At 40.6% G+C, this 17,777-nt stretch overlaps 1 protein-coding gene across 1 annotated transcript in view; it reads left to right on the top strand.

Annotated features, from left to right (window-relative positions):
* The first annotated feature begins 1,084 nt into the window (after positions 1-1,084).
* The window catches only part of LOC126470977 (neuronal PAS domain-containing protein 4), a 1,201,991-nt gene continuing 1,185,298 nt past the window's right edge, over positions 1,085-17,777 (top strand). Inside the window, exon 1 of the mRNA XM_050099023.1 lies at positions 1,085-1,166. Coding sequence (XP_049954980.1) covers positions 1,156-1,166 — 11 coding nt within the window. The 5' untranslated portion in view covers positions 1,085-1,155. The remainder of the gene's footprint in view (positions 1,167-17,777) is intronic.

Consider the following 17,777-nt stretch of genomic DNA (forward strand, 5'->3'; position numbering starts at 1 on the left):
AAATTACATTACTTGCCAGTTTTCGCCTATGAGCACTTTCAAATGGAACTGCGTCGGTGATGGGTGTGTCGTGTTTAAAATCTATTTAGTGCCACTTAGAAACAGAGAGTTCTCCCCCCACATACGTTGAAGATGCAGATTTTTTAACGATCTCACTGTCGATGAGAGGTTAAAACCTTACAAAATGTATCAAATGTTACGAAAATTTAATATAACTGAATAAATATAGCTTGTGAATATAATTATGTCGTCGTGAACGGTTTGGATCCAATTTCGTACCTCAGTTCTTGCAATGGAGAATCGTCGCCTCCTTGTGTTGATTTTCTTTTCGGCATGCGATAGATCTATCTATCGGTCACTCCTTTAACAGAAGAGGAAATTACCCACTAATCATGCTGTTAAAAAGAAAGAAACCATGTTTGATTGTTTCTGAATGAGCTCCACCAGTCGCTTTCCTTAACTCATTCTTGTTCCTTTTTTTTATGATATCGTTAGCAGCAGCCATCTCAAATGCAGTCAGCGTACTAGGTAAGCGTAATGCAACAGTAACAAATGCGGATGCTTCGGCGGTGCTTATTCATGCTCTTAATGAGCGGCAATTAGAGGTTCGGCCTGTGGTGACAATCGCCGGTCGTCTCCCGTCTTTGACAGCACCAGCGGCAGGACTCTGAAGTCGGTCACGAGATGTCTCTACAAGTCTTCAAGGCGTCCCACCCGCACCACATTTAAAACGTTCGCACATACAAACAATATTAAGCGAGAGCGCATTTATCGCATTAGCTGACCGGCGGACGTCGAAACGTGAGCATAATAAAAACCGCTCCCCTCCGTCTTATTCGAAAGGGTTTGTTTTATTTTGCGCGTCGCCGGCTCTCTCTCTCTCTCCGTCGCCCGGTCTCTCTCTGTTCTCCTCTCCTCTTCTCTCCTTCTTGTGCTGCTCCGTGCGATTCCTTTTTCCCCAGCCGTGAAAGATTTCCTTCCAATGAGCGCGGCAGGCGGGCAAGGGATCCCACCAATAGCGTAGCAGGCGAGCGCGAAGCGGGGAGGGCGCCAACGCGCCTTCAGGCCGCAGTATGCGCCCAGCGCGTGTCCGGGTCTTTACTCACGTGCTGCAACAGCCATGCGTCCTACGTACAGCAAGACGACATAGCCAACATGTTCACACGGTATGTCCGTAGTATTCAGTACAACACGCCGCTCTTCTCTGCACGCCGAAACGGGAGAAAGAGCCGATATTCTCTCGTCCGTCTTTTGCGGCTGTCGGCGCCGCTTCCTTCTGGTTCTCATCTGCCGAAATGTCATCTGCGGCGTGTATCTCGAAGCGCGGGTGAAGAAGTAGGCGTGACAGTCCGTCGGTGTCTTCGGCGCGCTCGCCAAACCTTTTGTTGTGCCGACAACTATGTTCAGTGTGACCCAGCGTGTGAGAAGTGCGCTGTATTTCAGTGGTGCTCCTGTCCTGTTCGTGCGTTGAAGTCACCATCAGAATTTGGCCGGTGTCTCCTCGTCACGATCCCACGAGTGTCACCCTAGTGAATCACCCATACGCTTTGTTAATTTTCTTAACTGTCACAGCTTCTTGCAACAGAAGGTGTAAATTCTTAGCGCGGGTTGCGGTAATGTTTTAATCGTGATTTTTGTGTTTAGTATGAAGCATTCAAGGCAATTCTGTATCTATTGAAGATTTGCTTGTCTTCATTAAAGTACTACTTCGGCACACATTTGAAACAATTCTGAACATTGTTGCAACGTTAGTCCGTGTCTAATTTACCAGAATTCTTCCAAAGTTATCACTATCGAAACGTCAATGCTTTAAAATATCGTACCTACATTATTGAAACAGTTATCAAAATTAGACACATACTTTGTAATAGTAGCGTGTCACGCCTTATTTGGATGTGATTTCCAGATATTCGCTTTCTACTTTGTTTCCTGGTCATAATCGAGTAGTTAATTTTAAGTGTTTCCTTTCAAAGAATACTCTGTCGATGAACGGTTCCACGTGTATTAGAACGATGGAAAAGTAATGACTGGAATAATCTGCAAAACGTTAATGAATATTTGTTCTATTAAAGTAAATTTGCAATAAAATTTTGTTTTGGAGAAGTACTTTTCGTTCATTGTATTAAAACACAGTACAGTTAAATTTCAGAGTTTAATGCTTGCATCTTAAGGAGGAGTGTTTATGTGAATATAAAGCTTGAATTGTGCTCACAGTAACACAATTAATAATTTATTGGATTGTGTGTAAACGTGGCCAATTGCAGAATATACAATCATTTAGTTCTGCAGTGGCTGCAGAAAGTCCATTTCTCTATTTCTATTTTTTTCAAATTTATCTGTTATCAGAAGAAAAAAATTATTACTTTTATTTTGCAAAGTGAGTTTCTCGAGGTTCTTATCTGAAACACAAGACCATTAAAAAGTAATGAAACTAGTCCCGTAATAATGCTTATTACTTGTTACACTTATATTGTCCGTAAGTTTTCAAGTGTAAGATGAAGTTCATACAAGGGCAATGTTTTACTACCTGAGGCAATAAATAAATCAATGCTATACATCAGTTGCTTTCGGAGACACTAGCCGAATAGCTTTTCTGTCGCAAGAGACATTTACGCTCTGACATCTGTACATGCCCACACTCTGTTTGCGACATTTGATGCGCGTTGCGACGTTTTTTACAGTCGTGTGGCGTGGAAACGACGGCACGTGAAGCTGGGAACCGTTTCGGCGTCCGCAGAGTCCAGGAGTAAATAACATTTATGAATATTGCGTATTACTTCCAATGACGCGTAGCAGTGGTCTGCAGACACGAATGTTATTTTCTTGTCGTAAAACACTTTACCACAGACGTTCCCACACGCCGCATACATATGGGTCGTCAAAAGTCGGATATAACACACGAAAAGGACTTCACACATCTTTATATGCCAGGCGGCGTCTTTAGAAGGCGTGGGTGAACTGCTAGGAGCTGAATTTTCTGTCATAGGAGTAGTTTTTATGATTCAGGGCGGCCTAAATTTAAGGAACATAACATAGAGCACGTACTTGAACGCCTTAGGTGCTTCTGTGAAAATTTTCAGAAGAACTATAATTGTAGTGTGCCCCGCCCTCTATAGACGATGTCCTCAACTACGGCTTTTACACGTTTATTATTTGTGACGATGCAGCATCATTTCAATATTAATGAACACAGATCTTTGTTGTCACTGTTGCTCGTTAATAATGCACTGAACACTGAAGCTCCTTCAGTGATAGATAATATCTCTAACCACTAAAAGTTTTGTTTTAACAGGTTTGACGAATTAAAAGTAGTATCTTTTTACAAAATTCTTCATAAGCATTCATTGCAACGCCTCGATTTCTCTTTACCAACGTAGGCCATGTGGCTTTAGAGACATAGCGCTATTTCACAATGATCACTGTTTTAAAACATCTCTGAAAATTGTGAGAAAGGATACATTGTCAGAGGAAAGTAGTATTTGAAAACTGAAAGTCGTGTCCTGTAGTTTTTGGTACGTCTTAGTGATCAGAAAGTGATAGCAGAAATGTGTCGGTAATAAGCGGTCAAGTGTTCCTTTCACTTTTTCTTTATTCAATTATTTGTCTCGGGACACGCATCTAGAGTATACAGTTGAAAAATTATTAGACTGTAGCCGCATATCCAGTTTCGTACATGCTTCAATTGGCTCCAAAGATAATATTTAATGGATAAAACCAATACCTTCGTTACTAATTCCGTAATGTACTTTTACTCTACACTGACAACGTCACAACCATTGTGAAATACGCCAATATATAATTTATATGTACAGGTTTCCCATGGTACAAACTTTTAGTTATAACTGATAGCGAGCTCTAGAGTTTGTCAGTGCTGTCGTGCGACTAGCTTTTAAATGACATCAACGCTGCTTAGAGTGTTTTCATACCATTAAAATTCTGGTAGACAGCCGCATTACGATATTTCTTATTCGACAGTCAGTGCTATAAAAGAGGTTTGATGACGCAAAGGAGATGCTTAACAGTTTCAACTGTAGAAACTTTTCATACAGTTTATTTACCTGCGAAGGTCTCGCAATTAAGATTGCAAGCTTTCGTTTCAGTAAGCGGAGCGGCAAACGCGATTTTCCGGCGAGGGTACTTCCGCTGTGGACGGCTCCTCTGTATTGTGGATTTCTCTTTCAGAATTTTCATATCTAACGCAGTTTCAGAGAGAACGAAAGAGGAGCTGTCACTCGCGAACAAGAAATAAATAATAGATGAGAGGATTTTAGCAATCATATTGATGAGAATCGATTCGCTGCAACAGATTTCTCTCCGTGGGCGATTTGTTAAGTACGGCTAGGAGAGTGACCGAACTGAGGGCGCACGCAGGTGCGTGTAACGTGCGTGTGTTGGGAGTTCCGCGTGTGCTTATAGGGCTGACCTTGGCAGCCGGAACAACTGGGCTGCAGCACTTGCCTGGGCCCCGGCCGAGCAGACTCCGCTCTGTACCCGACACCTAGCCTTGCTTCCTATCACTAACCCACGTTGTCGGTTGTCCAGAAGAACCGTTGTGAAAACACCTGATAAACGTACACGCAAACGCGGCTCGATGATATTTTCTTGCCACTTCGCGAAGCTAGAGTATCGTATCAAACAGAAATTCCTTATTTTTGTGGAAGATGCATCGTGTTGTTAAGGGTTTCAATTTTACTAAAGCAGTCTCTCTCTGACCTATGAAATGATGTTCATCGACAGAGAAACGGAATGAGTGCCGCCTGCGAGTGAGCTGTAAAACTGCATCAACTAAGTAACTACACTTGCTTCTCGCTTCACTTTCTGTACCTTAACAGTTTCATCAACATGGCACAACCGCCACTCATATAATTTACCATGTGTGTTTCCAAATGAAGTGCACTGAAAAAATAAAAATAACAGAACGTAATATTTCGTTTAAACGCATCGATAAAATAGGTGAATTCATCTCGTTATGAGCGTTACTTCTAGACAGTTCGCTACGAATTTTCTGAGAGAATGCTGCAAAATCGTCAAAATCGAACACCTATTCGTAGCTATAGATATCATGTTGCATTTAAAACTTGTAAAGTGCTCATTCACCGACAAACATTTTTTTCTCGTGACGTTCCCCCTCCAAATATTTGGCTCTGAGCACTATGGAACTGAGGTCATCAGTCCCCTAGAACTTAGAACTACTTAAACCTAACTAACCTAAGGACATCACACACATCCATGCCCGAGGCAGGATTCGAACCTGCGTTCGTAGCGGTCGCGCGTTTCCAGACTGTAGCTCCAAATATTTGTTCATCAGTCTACAGAGAATAATTTTGCAGTATGTGGCAGTTGGCCCTGGTGCAAAGATGCACATAAGACGTCACTGTTCACTGATAATCGGTTAATAGGGTAAGAAATATCGTTTTAAAATCGAGTTGCTTCGTGAAGTAAGTATTGTAAAAATTGTTTCCTTCCGTATAAATTTGATACCTCACCATTCTGTAAATGTTCGAAGATGTTCTTTTTTTTGCGTCTTACAATATGCGGATGTAGTCATCATGTTTACTTTAAAGCAAAAATTGTGAACAGTTAAGAACGATCTTTTTTGTACTGACAGTCGCGAATTCTGTCAGCGTCTTATACCGTGCAAAAGAGGTAAATTTTCCTACCGAGGAATTTTTCTGAAAAGTCTCACTGTCCATGATAAGTAGTAATTCTAATGCAAGCCAAACGACTGTTAAGAATATTTAAGAAACACACGTTACCATGCCGCCAAATTGTTCGGAGCTGGCTCTTCTGAAGAAGTATAATTTCGTTGCAATGTAAGATGGTGCACATTTTGTGTCACCTGAGTGCTTTATATCATTTATTTTCGGGGAACTAGAGAATACCATTGTTGATGTAAAAGACGTTTACGACCTGACATCCGTACGTGCTCACGCTCCGTTTGTGAAGGAGTTTCTGCAAGCGTAGCCAAGAGCTGAGTAATTATTTCTGGGCTGGTCTCTTGGCTTGCGGATTCGCGCGTACGGATTTTGTGAACTGATGTTATGAGCATAGCAGTGAAATAATTCCGAGGCAATCGATGCTGCAGCTACAAAGTATTGCGCCCCTTTTAAAACAAGTGCGACGTACGCACTGCAAGTCGCAATGTTAAGTAGTTGCAAACTCGACGCCCAACATTCACGGCAGGGATTTTCAGAATTTATTCAGTGCAGCGGCGAGAATTATTTGTGCCTGCATAAATCGCGCCCGTGCAGTAGCTGCTGCAGCCATTCCTCGGCAGAATGTGACACCGCAGCGCGTGGCCCATTGTTGACAGAAATTATTGCCCGCGCTGAACGTACGGATTTATAAATGCGTGTGCTACAGTTGTAACTGCTTCTGGCGCGCCGGAACAATGGTACGTAAGCTACTACCTTCCTTCATAATGTGAATAGCGTTACTGTGCCAAGATGCAACGTCCTTTGGTGATAGCGCGCTTTCTATCAACAGTTGAGCTGCACAAACATGTTTTGGTGTTTCCCTTTCAGAGGGCTGGTCTCTGAAACTGTTTTAGTTGTATGGATCTTAATCCAAACTCTAACTCACTATCCGCGCTTTATTTTTCACTGTTTCTGCCATGCACCATTTTCACCTGTCTGCACGACTGTTTTCTGCAATTAAAAATTGTTTATGAAATTTTGTGAGTGCTTTTGGTTGCATAGGAAATCTCGCATTAGCGTCTAGTGCGAGACAAATAGTGAAAGGAAAGGTGTGTGTTGAATTTATATTCCAGTAACATACTATAAAAGGCTCGATAGAGACTAGGCCCCTTTTTAGATTATTTCTGTACTAAGTTACTGTCAGCAAAGTACGGTGGAAAAGAAATGCAATATTATAGTTCAGCTACTATTTTATACTTGTTCAAGTAAACTTTCGTTCCGATTCCGCAACCCCTCTGGTATCTTTAGTCCCTGATATTACTTTGATTGATATATGTGTTTCTATTACGAATTCGTAGATCGTAAGCAGAGCCTGTCGAAGATACCGTAATACTGCTGACGAAAACCTCAACTGGCTATATAATAATTACATTTAAAAGTCAATCCAACATTCACTTTGAAGGTAGTTTCTGTTTTGGGATATCACGGGATCTATTTTAAGAACTGCATTCATTCCTGTTAATCATGTCTACGGCAACTTGTTTTCTGCTCTGTTATTGCGACCTCGTTAGCAATAATTTAGCTAAACATAAGCTCCAATATATGTCGTTTCTTAACAAGGAATGAAGCTTCCTAAATAAAGAATCTAAAATCCAGATGGAAATTAATTCCAAAACAGCTGCGAGTGGTTATAGTCCGATGTTTGAAGGCATGTGCCGGATTTACTTCTTATAATGGGTATTAATTTCTATATGCTTGAGATATAACAGCAATATTTTCAACAACATAGACACACTTTTACGTCATCGTCGTGTTCTAAAGGTTATTCCTTGTTGATATCGGTATTATTCTTTGTCTCCCGCAATTTTTATCAGCTCGTCCTAGATGCTATGATTCATTCCACTGATCGCAGTGATGTCCTGCTCTGCCCTGTTTTGTCCTTTAATTTTTTCCAGAATAATTCTTTCAAAGATACGCCTCAGGAAGCTGTTATGACGAATTAAGTGGGCACTTAGCTTGAGTGTTGTCTTTCGTATGGTGTTGAACAACGTCCATTCTCCGCCCGAATGTTTTTTTTTTTTTTTTTTGCTCTTTTCCATATCCGCAAATCTGTTGCTTACAGTTTCTCCATTGTGTGATAACAATTCACGCCCACATTTTACAATCGGCCAAAAACATGTTTTTTTGTAAATTTTTTTCCTATTTATTTATGATACAGCTTCCTTTGATTTCTAAAGAATTTGCTTGGTCGTTGAAATTCATCTGTTATTATCCATGAAAGTCTTTTTGTTATTAGCTGTTCTGCTAAAATACAGAACCTATTTAGTTGGCTTATACGAGTGTTTCCATTAATTGTGTCTTTTTCCTCGCGTCAGTTTATCTGTGAATATTATTAGATATTTTGTATCTGTCTTTAGTTTAAATACGGTTAGACAACCTGACAAAGCTCTTAACCTTATAATTCATTTTCAAGATTGGCTAAGAAGGCGATATCATCAGAATTTATATTTGCCGAAACAAAACTGACATAACATGTAAATATATGCGTGCAACTGCCAATAACGTGCTTCCCAGACGTATAATTCAAATTTATTTCCTAGGTTTCTTATCGTGGAAATGCAGTCACTATTTTTAGCGGTTTTCCTTCCTAACTCCTGGAAAATATAGCTGAAACACAGCAATCTTCGTTCTGAATAAACAATTTTATGATATACTTACAACAGGAAGTGTAATATGTACTAAATACATCGCAAGGTGGTGTGGTGGTTAAGACACTGTACTCACATACGCGGTACTGTTTGGTTCTTCCCTATGTCCCCTATTAATCCTAATGGCAAGGATCCAAGAACTGACTGGCAGTACACCTAGTTTTGAGTGGTCGTTCCACATTAGGTTGCTCCAGGTGGTTACTTGTAGATGTTTTACAGTTGTTACTATTTCCAGTAATTGATTTCCAATCCTTGCAATCGAGGAATAATGTGCTTTTTAGGTATTTATGAACACTGTATTATATTTACTTATATTGTTATTTGCCATTGCATCGTTATATAGGAATTCTTGGTTAGGTTAATGACGAATCTCTTGTACTCGTCTCTTCAGTGACCGCTTCACTCTTTTTAATGCTTATTACGAATGACGTATCGTTTAATTATCCGAGTGCTGAACTCATTCCTACGTCATTTATTTCCTGCTGTTGAAAGCCATTTAGTTATTTATTTTTCCACGGTATCTAGCTGGCCAGCTATTTACCCAGCTACACTGTTATTTCATATGTTCGCATAGTACATAATTATCTGATTGGGTTACAGTGAGGTTCCGGTACACCACAATCATTGTTATAAATTACATGCTGTGAATCAGGATAATACAAACGTACAATTTCGTACTTTTTCTATAAGGAGTCATATAACTGTCTTGTGCTGATGATGTTAGTAACTGCAACTTGTGTGGCACTTGTAGAGAATTCTGTGGAGTTGTTCGTTACACGTAACTACACGCGGTGAAAAGTCTAGTTAATGAATAAATGACTGCAGACGGTTCCTTCCTCTGGCATCTGTTAACCAGTGTGCACCTGTGGAATCAAATAGTACGATTGCTGCGACACAATGTCTTCTCATCTTGAAATCTAGCACTGGATCTCCGTTTTTTGAAAATATCCTGCTATGGGAACATAGACTAACAGCTGTCGGGTAACATTTGTGACACTTCTTGCCAAGGGAATTCTCAGTCTGACCTCTGATTTACGGAGTTTTGCTTGCTGTCTGGTGTATAGGGAACAGCCGAGCAGCAGTTGATTTAGATCTTGCAGTCCTGAGCGATGATCTTTTCAGTATGGACAGTTGAGAACTTCTGATTCTTTGGAAATGTGCCGTGTAACACTTGTGTTCATTTCTTAATGTTATTATTTATGTTAGACAACTTCGCATCACTCTGAGCCGTGAATACCATTATTCTTTTAGGAGTGAACGGTTGAATCCTGGCAAAGTTTCGTCCTCTCGCCATCTGAGAGGTTTCTCAGAAACGGTACTATTTATCGAGTGCGTCTTTAGTTACAGTGGGTAAAAAGTTTGTTTAAGTTAAACGTACAAAGAAAGGTATCCTTTACGTGATGCTACTCTTCTCTAATTGGTCAACTGTCTTCTAAAAGGTTATAACTGCACATGATGGACGTGACGCATGAAGCTCCTCAGGCACTGGGCCAGGTCGGCAGGCGGACGACAGCTGCAGCAGTAGCGTTTTACGATCCGCGGCGTCGCACACGGCAGGATTTCACCAATTTGGGCGGTCAGTCGTCGCTTCTCGGCCAGTCTGGGCCACCCGCCACTTGTACCGATAAGCCTCGCATCCAAGCACAGCGAATCCTCGCAGAATGCGCTCCGCGCCTATTAATCGTGCCTCTTAATAACTTGCACCCGGAGTGCCTCGCCCCTTCAAGTAGTCTAAGTAAGTCATATGCGCTTGTTGCTGTACACAAAATGCTGAAAAGGAAAAGTTGTCGCGTAACAGTTAATTGTAAGTAACAAGGCTCACCGCTGTCGGCACTTTCCAAGTTTAAATGCAGCTATAGTTTCAAAATTGACATAAACGGAATAATGGTCGCTTTGTCTGTGCACTGCGTATTCAATTTAGGGCGTCCCGCAACTGTAGATGTAAGGAAGGATAAAGTAATAGCTCCTCCTGCACCTTCTATTTTGCGGGTGAGGCTGCGACTGAATCGACTTTACTGAGGCCAACATAATTCAGTCACGTATAGAATGAATAGTTATGTTAAGTAAAAATGTGAAATTGTATTAGAGAATTCGCTATTTGTTTTACGTGGGCCAAAAGAGCCCTTCTTGGCTACCTAGATAATCCATTGATGGTTTTGTCCACGACTTGCACGTCCAGTTTTGGACGTTACGCAACTGCGGAAGTTCTATATGTAATGTTGCCGTTTACATCACATTTCTTTCAAGTTTGAGAGTGGAACCATCTCTTCCATTTCCTTTCTTTATCTCCATAACATTCTGGGGCGTTCGTTTTTAGCTTTCTTTTTCCTCACCAGTAAAAGGTTGGTATTAAATTTTATAGCTCTTACCATTTTTACTGAGATAACTATCAACCAGTACTTTGCGAACATACAGAGTGAATTACGGAGATTTTTGTTCGTAAGTGATACTGTGGACTATTCTTAAGGGAAAACTGCATATAAACGCAAGCAAAACGGAGAAGGAATTGTGTTTAAAGTTACGTCGACGGCGAGGTCAGATGAGGAAAGGATCCATCCCGGCATTAGTGGTAGACGATTCAGGTAAACCATGAAAACCTAAATAAGGAGGAGTGGAACGGGCATTGGAACCACCGTCCTCCCGAACACGAGTCAGGGTGTGACAATTTCGTCAGCTCACTCGATAAACGTATGGTGTATTCTCAATCGTCCCATAAATGCAAGCCTATTTGAAAATTTCTTATTTGGTTTATTACTTCCGCAGATGGTAAGAAAGACCACCAACCACATCACTGTATGTTAACAGATGTGTTGCTTACTGGACCTGGAGCTCAGGTAACAGCAATGGTTAACAATACATCTGTCTGCGCGTACATCAACGCGCTATGAATCTGTCAGTGGAATTTTTGAACAGGAGCTGTAAAGGTAAATTAACAGTACAACACAAAAACTGCTAATTTATTGTTATTTTAAATAGTTGTATCTGGGAAAATACTGAGAATAAGGTATCGGTTTGTGTTATGTTAGGCCGGCCGCGGTGGCCGTGCGGTTCTAGGCGCTGCAGTCAGGAACCGCGGGACTGCTACGGTCGCAGGTTCGAATCCTGCCTCGGGCATGGATGTGTGTGATGTCCTTAGGTTAGTTAGGTTTAAGTAGTTCTAAGTTCTAGGGGACTGATGACCTAAGATGTTAAGTCCCATAGTGCTCAGAGCCATTGTGTTACGTTTTTTCCGTATGGTCCACACTATCAGCTTTTACGATAGGCAGGTTTCCCGCTAAGACACACTGAATAGTGTGGATATCAAGACCGAGAAGATGCATTAACAGGAAGGAAGGAACATTAAGGTTTAACGTCCCGTTGACGAGGACGTCGTTAGAGACGGAGAACAAGTTCGGATTGTTGCAAGAGTGGGTAGGAAATCGAATGTGCCCTTCCAAAGGAACCATCCTGGCATTTGCCTGTGGAACGATGTAGGGAAATCACAAATAACCTAAATCTGAATAGCCGGACGCGGATTTGAACCGTCGTCATCGCGAATGCGAGTCCAATGTGCTCAGATGCATTAGAGAGCGGCCGCCGCATGCACTGGCTAGAACTGCATAATTTATTTGGATAGCTTCCATGAACCTGGAGGAAGGAAATTAAGTTCGGGTCTTCACAAATATTACCACAATACTTTAACAGGGGCGCTGTATTATTAGTAAGAGTGAGTGATAGTATCTACAGTTTCTGCAATGAATCTCCCGTCCCACCGCCCCCTCTCTCTCTCTTTCTACCCTGAAAAGTTGATGTTGTTAGCAGCTGTCTGCTTTATCCCCGTTCAGGTATTAGCGCCCTCCTGTGTAACGCTGTGTGCTGTGTCAACGGCAGCCACCGGTTTCGGCAGTGAAATGCTACAAAGCAAATACTAGGACAGACGGGGTCGCTGCTGCTGCCGCCACCAGCCAACAGTGTACGTTTCTCATTGAGACCCAATGGTTAGCATGTCCGTTAAATACAACTAAAGAGACATAATAAATCACTTGCATGTTGACTCCCGGACAAATCAACAATACTTCGTCAACCCTGTAAACTCCCTAACCCCGAGGCAGACACAGCAACGCGCCGTTTCTTCTCAGACAGAACCTGAGTTCAATCCTAGACTGCCCGTCAGTAAATTGAATGTAGCTCACCGTTCTTAAAACTGTCGTGGGAAAGGGGTGAGGGCTGTTGCTGACTTATGGTATTTTATCCAGTGTCAAGGCCGTATCTCTCGAGAACCCACTTAGAAAACTTCAAGAAACATCATTCAGGAGTAACATGCCACTTTCAACAAAATCTCAAACCACAGTCGACAAATCTAGCTACTGATCTACATCAATTTGAGGAATTTTAAAAGTGGACAGGCTCATGATAAGTGGTCGTTGTACCTGATAGTTATCTTGTTTTTACGCTGGCTTCATCGCCTTCTTCTCCGGGTTATGCTTGTCTCGAGCTTCTCCTGTACGAAGAAATCTGTAATTTTCCAGAACAATTTTGTTTGTTGGGTTACTTCAACTATGAAGTATTGGTAGCTCATTCATTTATGCTTCTGTATTTAAGGCATCACTCTACAAATAATATACAACTTCCACATTAATAGGATATTCATCTGCTCACATGAGCTACCCAATACTAACTGTTCGTTATGTCTGCACAAAAACGTGTCCGACAATTTCAGCCAGCATTATAGGACTCCCTTCTACAACTACTTTTCCCGACAAGTGACGGAGAGAATTGAACGATTACATTTGTAGGCCAAAGATGATTTACATCTCAGATTATTTAGATTAACTGATAATATTCTTTAGATAAATTTAACAAAATTTAATACAAAATAGAGTTACATAATTTCGTGTTAAATAGCTTGAAAATTATTCTGCTCACGTAAACATTAAAGGGCAATGCATGACAAATGGTTCAAATGGCTCTAAGCACTATGTGACTTAACATCTATGGTCATCAGTCTCCTAGAACTTAGAACTACTTAAACCTAACTAACCTAAGGACATCACACAACACCCAGTCATCACGAGGCAGAGAAAATCCCTGACCCCGCCGGGAACCGAACCCGGGAACCCGGGCGTGGGAAGCGAGAACGCTACCGCACGACCACGAGCTGCGGACCAATGCATGACATATGACGTTTTTGTAAAAAGAGATTTGTTTAAGGTTATTGTTTTACAATGGGAATTATCGATAGCCAGTAGTATCACAGAGTTGATAATGTCCATTAGGCTTGATTACATCACGCAGGCCACTAACTATAAATATTCTACAGTCCTGACGTATCCATGGTGTAAAGTTTGTGCGGATAATATCAGGCAGCTAACAACTCGCACGGAATCATACAATCATTCTTCTCGCGCTCCATCCGTGAATGAATATCGGGAACATACCTTAAAATGCTGTGCAATAAAAAGTATGTTTTCCTACACACTTCTCAATGATTCGCAGGGTAAAGGTTTAGATGGAGATGCGTCAAGGTATATTCCCTACGCTTGTCAACTCCTTGTAAATGTAATTGATGTATACACTAATATGACAACAGGAAAGCGGATCGAAATTTTGCATAAGGTTTTATGTTAGTTTCAGATGTTATTGTGCCTAGATAGAATATTGCTGACAGGACTGACATTTGTGCAAAATGTATTCCACACACGGAGAAGTGAGTCAGCTGTTTCAGCATTACTAATAAGCTCTCAAAATGTTTATATTAGTGTGAACCAATGTTCAAACCTTAGTAAGATAATTAAAACGCATCCAACGATTATAGGTCTCACTTTTTAAGTTTTCTTTTTTTCGAGTACAGTTTTTGTCTGTTAATCGAAAGAGTCCACAAGAAGTAACTGTTAATAGCATTTCAGAAATACACATTAGAATTACGCCAAATGGTTTGTTGCTGTGGAAATTTAGAAATCCGTTAGTAGAGAACGCATCTTTAATTCGTCGGCAGATTGCAAGACGTTATGACAGATTAAAGCTATGAGCAGGACGGGGACTCCAAACTGGACCGCTGCCTTTCTCGTAGAATGTAAGGACCCGGTTTCGATTACCGACCCGTCACACATTTTTAGACTGTCAGGAAGTTAAAGTGATACACTCTTCCATTCATCTTGTGTAAGCTTTGTCAGCAGCTGTTCAGAAAACAGCATCACTTAGTTCATGACTGCCTGCTTGTAATGAAGCTGAGTTTCTGGCTTTTAATCAATCATCATTGTTATCGCAACTTTTGTTGATATTACAGTGTTTATTAAACTCGCTCATTAGCGTGTTAATCTGAGAGAAACATATAGAACGACAGTATAATATTCGTTGATTTTGTTTCGCACTCTTGTTTTGTAGATGAAGATCGCATCCATCCAGAGGCTGGAATAAATTTTATGGCAATTTTTCAGCGTTGTTTCGAATTTTAGTATCTGTAGAATTAGATGAGGAGATACTTGCGCAGTTTCTCTATTTACCGATGTCATCACTGCACATTCCGGGGCACTCTGCTTTTCCAAATATGAGTTATTGACATAATATGAATCGCACGGTATCTAGTGAAATGTCCCACGATTTTCGTGCAGCATCCGTCTCTCTTACTTTCGGCTTTGCGTGTGCTCCAATTAGGTATCTACGGATTATGGAGGTGCAACTTGTTTGGTAGTCTTTTGGCCTTCATTAATTATTGATTATTTTATAGATTTAATTTACCGTAACAGAACAAAGTTGACTCATACCAGAAGTTTACAATTCTAACGTAATATCGAACACCGCGTAAGCTAAAAATTAAATTATCCGAGGCAAAATATTACTTAGTATTGAGTTGCAGTACTTATTGATCTTTTCTCGTGTTGGTTTGCAAACGACAGTTGTCAAAGCTCGAAACAGACTAGCGTACGGAATAACTGAAAAAAAGCTGTGTTTTCTGAGAGTAAGGCCGTCGCGTTCACTTTCCGAACAATTAGTCTGATATGAATTAATGTATATATAACGATGGTCGGTGTTCACATGTGCTATACCTGAACATATAGAATAGAGCTCTACTACTGTCCTCCAGCATGTACCGCTCATTTCCGTCGTTTATTCAACCAATGAACGAAATAATAGTGGATAATTTTGTGCGTATCATCTATTATTTGCTGACATCTTTTCAGGAAATCATTTCTGACAACCATCGATAGAACTCGGTTATTCTGTGTACTTAATTTATCAGAAATTAATTTTACTTGATATGTTCGTGTCCTGGTTAAGTAGTTTAGTAATAAACAAGAAACGAAAGAGGATTTCTTTAATTCAAAACCTATAGAAGTCTTAAGGAACTTGTAGTTTCATAAGCGGGTTTGTACCACAATTCTTTATAAATGTGCGCACCTGTCTGTGAATCAGTGAATATGAGTGTGCAAATATTGACGTCCAACCCCATCCATGACGGGAGGCTAACTAAAATATTTACTACACATTGTTTTCAGTGAAACCATTGACAGTCCTGAAAAGCTGTTTTTACACTGATATTAACTGTAACACATATTTGAGCCTTAGAACAAAACTGCACCCACTGCTTAAGAAATTACGGAATTAAATGTGAATTACTACAATATGCAGCTACAAGATTTGAATATTATCTTGCGAACAGTAATATTTATAGCAAACAAAATGAAAGGTATCGCACATTTAGCGAACTATGTTCAGAGTTATGCTTATTTCCCATACACATAAATCCACAAATTCCGGATCTTCTAACCGAGAGAAGTGACTCATTGGCTGAGACACTGGAGAAGCTAGGCTCACCTTCTCATCTATTTAGGAATTTCATTATTCTCCCCCCACTCCCTCCTTCCGTCAGTTAGACCGATGTGGTTCCTTTACAAAGAAGAAAGAAAATTTCCTTCGTTGTCCTCCAGTCCGAATTTATTGCCTATTGTTAATCACAACATTGCTCTCCAATCGTGTTCTTTTGCACGTCTGACGTAACGCAACACACATTCGCTTAGCATATGTTCCGCGTGAACCTTTTGAAATACACACGCTTTTAATTTTCAGTTTGAGGTCTACAAGATGAAAATAATGAGACTTTGAAACAAGTTTTCGACTTAATTACGTACAAGAATAATTAAAATCTTATGTTCTGTTTCACAGCTCATCACTTCTAGAATCTCTCTATCTCTCACCGCAAACCCCCCCCCCCCCACACACACACACACACAAAACACTGACAGTACACTACTCACACAATGCCACATTCACAAAGTACTTTTGCTTTTCTCCAAGCTCATTTCAATAGCTTTCCAGTGTCACACTGTCTGATACAGACATAATAAAGGCGGAAGAGCAGAAACGTCCTTTATGTGAAAGACATAGTTAAATACGTCACACATGACCCTGAACATTTTGGCAAGCTTGCATTAATGTGAATAATTCATTATTCCTCAATGCTGTACATACTATTGGACATTAGTATATTTTTCTACTCTTTCTTACATGCACCTAATGTTTTGATAGTATTTATGTCTACAGATAACGCATTGAAAATTATTTTACATTTATATTGCATGTCACCAAAGTGGAAACCAGAATAGAATATTTTACTAAGTATTTTAGTTCAATTCTTTGTCTGTTTCGAAGTACTGCAGATGATGATTTGTTATGTAATTCGAATTGTAAGATAATGCTCATGGATCCAGTTTCAAAAATTGTTGTAACAGTTTCGGTGTCAAATTAAGTTTGCATAATACTGAGACGTATGTTCAGGAATCAGAGGGTCGGGTGTTCGATCTAGTCTCCGGTGTGCAAGGAATTTTCATCTCGTTCCTGATGACTTAACAGCAATCTTCTCTCTGGGACCACGCACGTTGCCGAACACATTGTTGTTGGAACTTGCATTACTCTATATATTGAAAGAACGGTGATGGTTCCAAGGGCGTAATTTGTTAGTGAGGAGGATGCTGACGCTGTCTAGAATGTGTAGAATTATACTTACCAATAAAGAGAACGGTTATATCTGTATTAAGTTGTACTTCAGTCTTCCTTGACGCCAGACGAGAGTGTATGTTTATCGTGTGTTGTGGGAGTGAGAATTTTTGTACCCCATGAAGTTTTTATTACTTTGGAGAGCGACTGAACTGCACAGTGAGGACGGTCTATGAACGGCTCACGTCCTGGCGGAACCGGCTCCTGGCCGTGATCCACGTGCACTGACCACCTTCTGCTTTCCTTCTTAATCACTCACCTAAGTATTTATTCCTACAGCTACTGAAAGCCGCAACAGCATGTTTTCATTCAGAGCTAAGGAGTTTCATCTCTTTGAATCGGTGAACGTGGGATGTCCCAAATCCTTGTGCTCAAAATTATATAGAGGACGGTGAATTGAATGTGGGACGAATAGTCGGAAATGAATGTTTCAGCTGGTGTGAGGTTTTGAACGAGCAAT

Source organism: Schistocerca serialis, chromosome 3 (genome assembly GCF_023864345.2).
Source record: "Schistocerca serialis cubense isolate TAMUIC-IGC-003099 chromosome 3, iqSchSeri2.2, whole genome shotgun sequence".
Lineage (NCBI taxonomy): Eukaryota > Metazoa > Arthropoda > Insecta > Orthoptera > Acrididae > Schistocerca > Schistocerca serialis.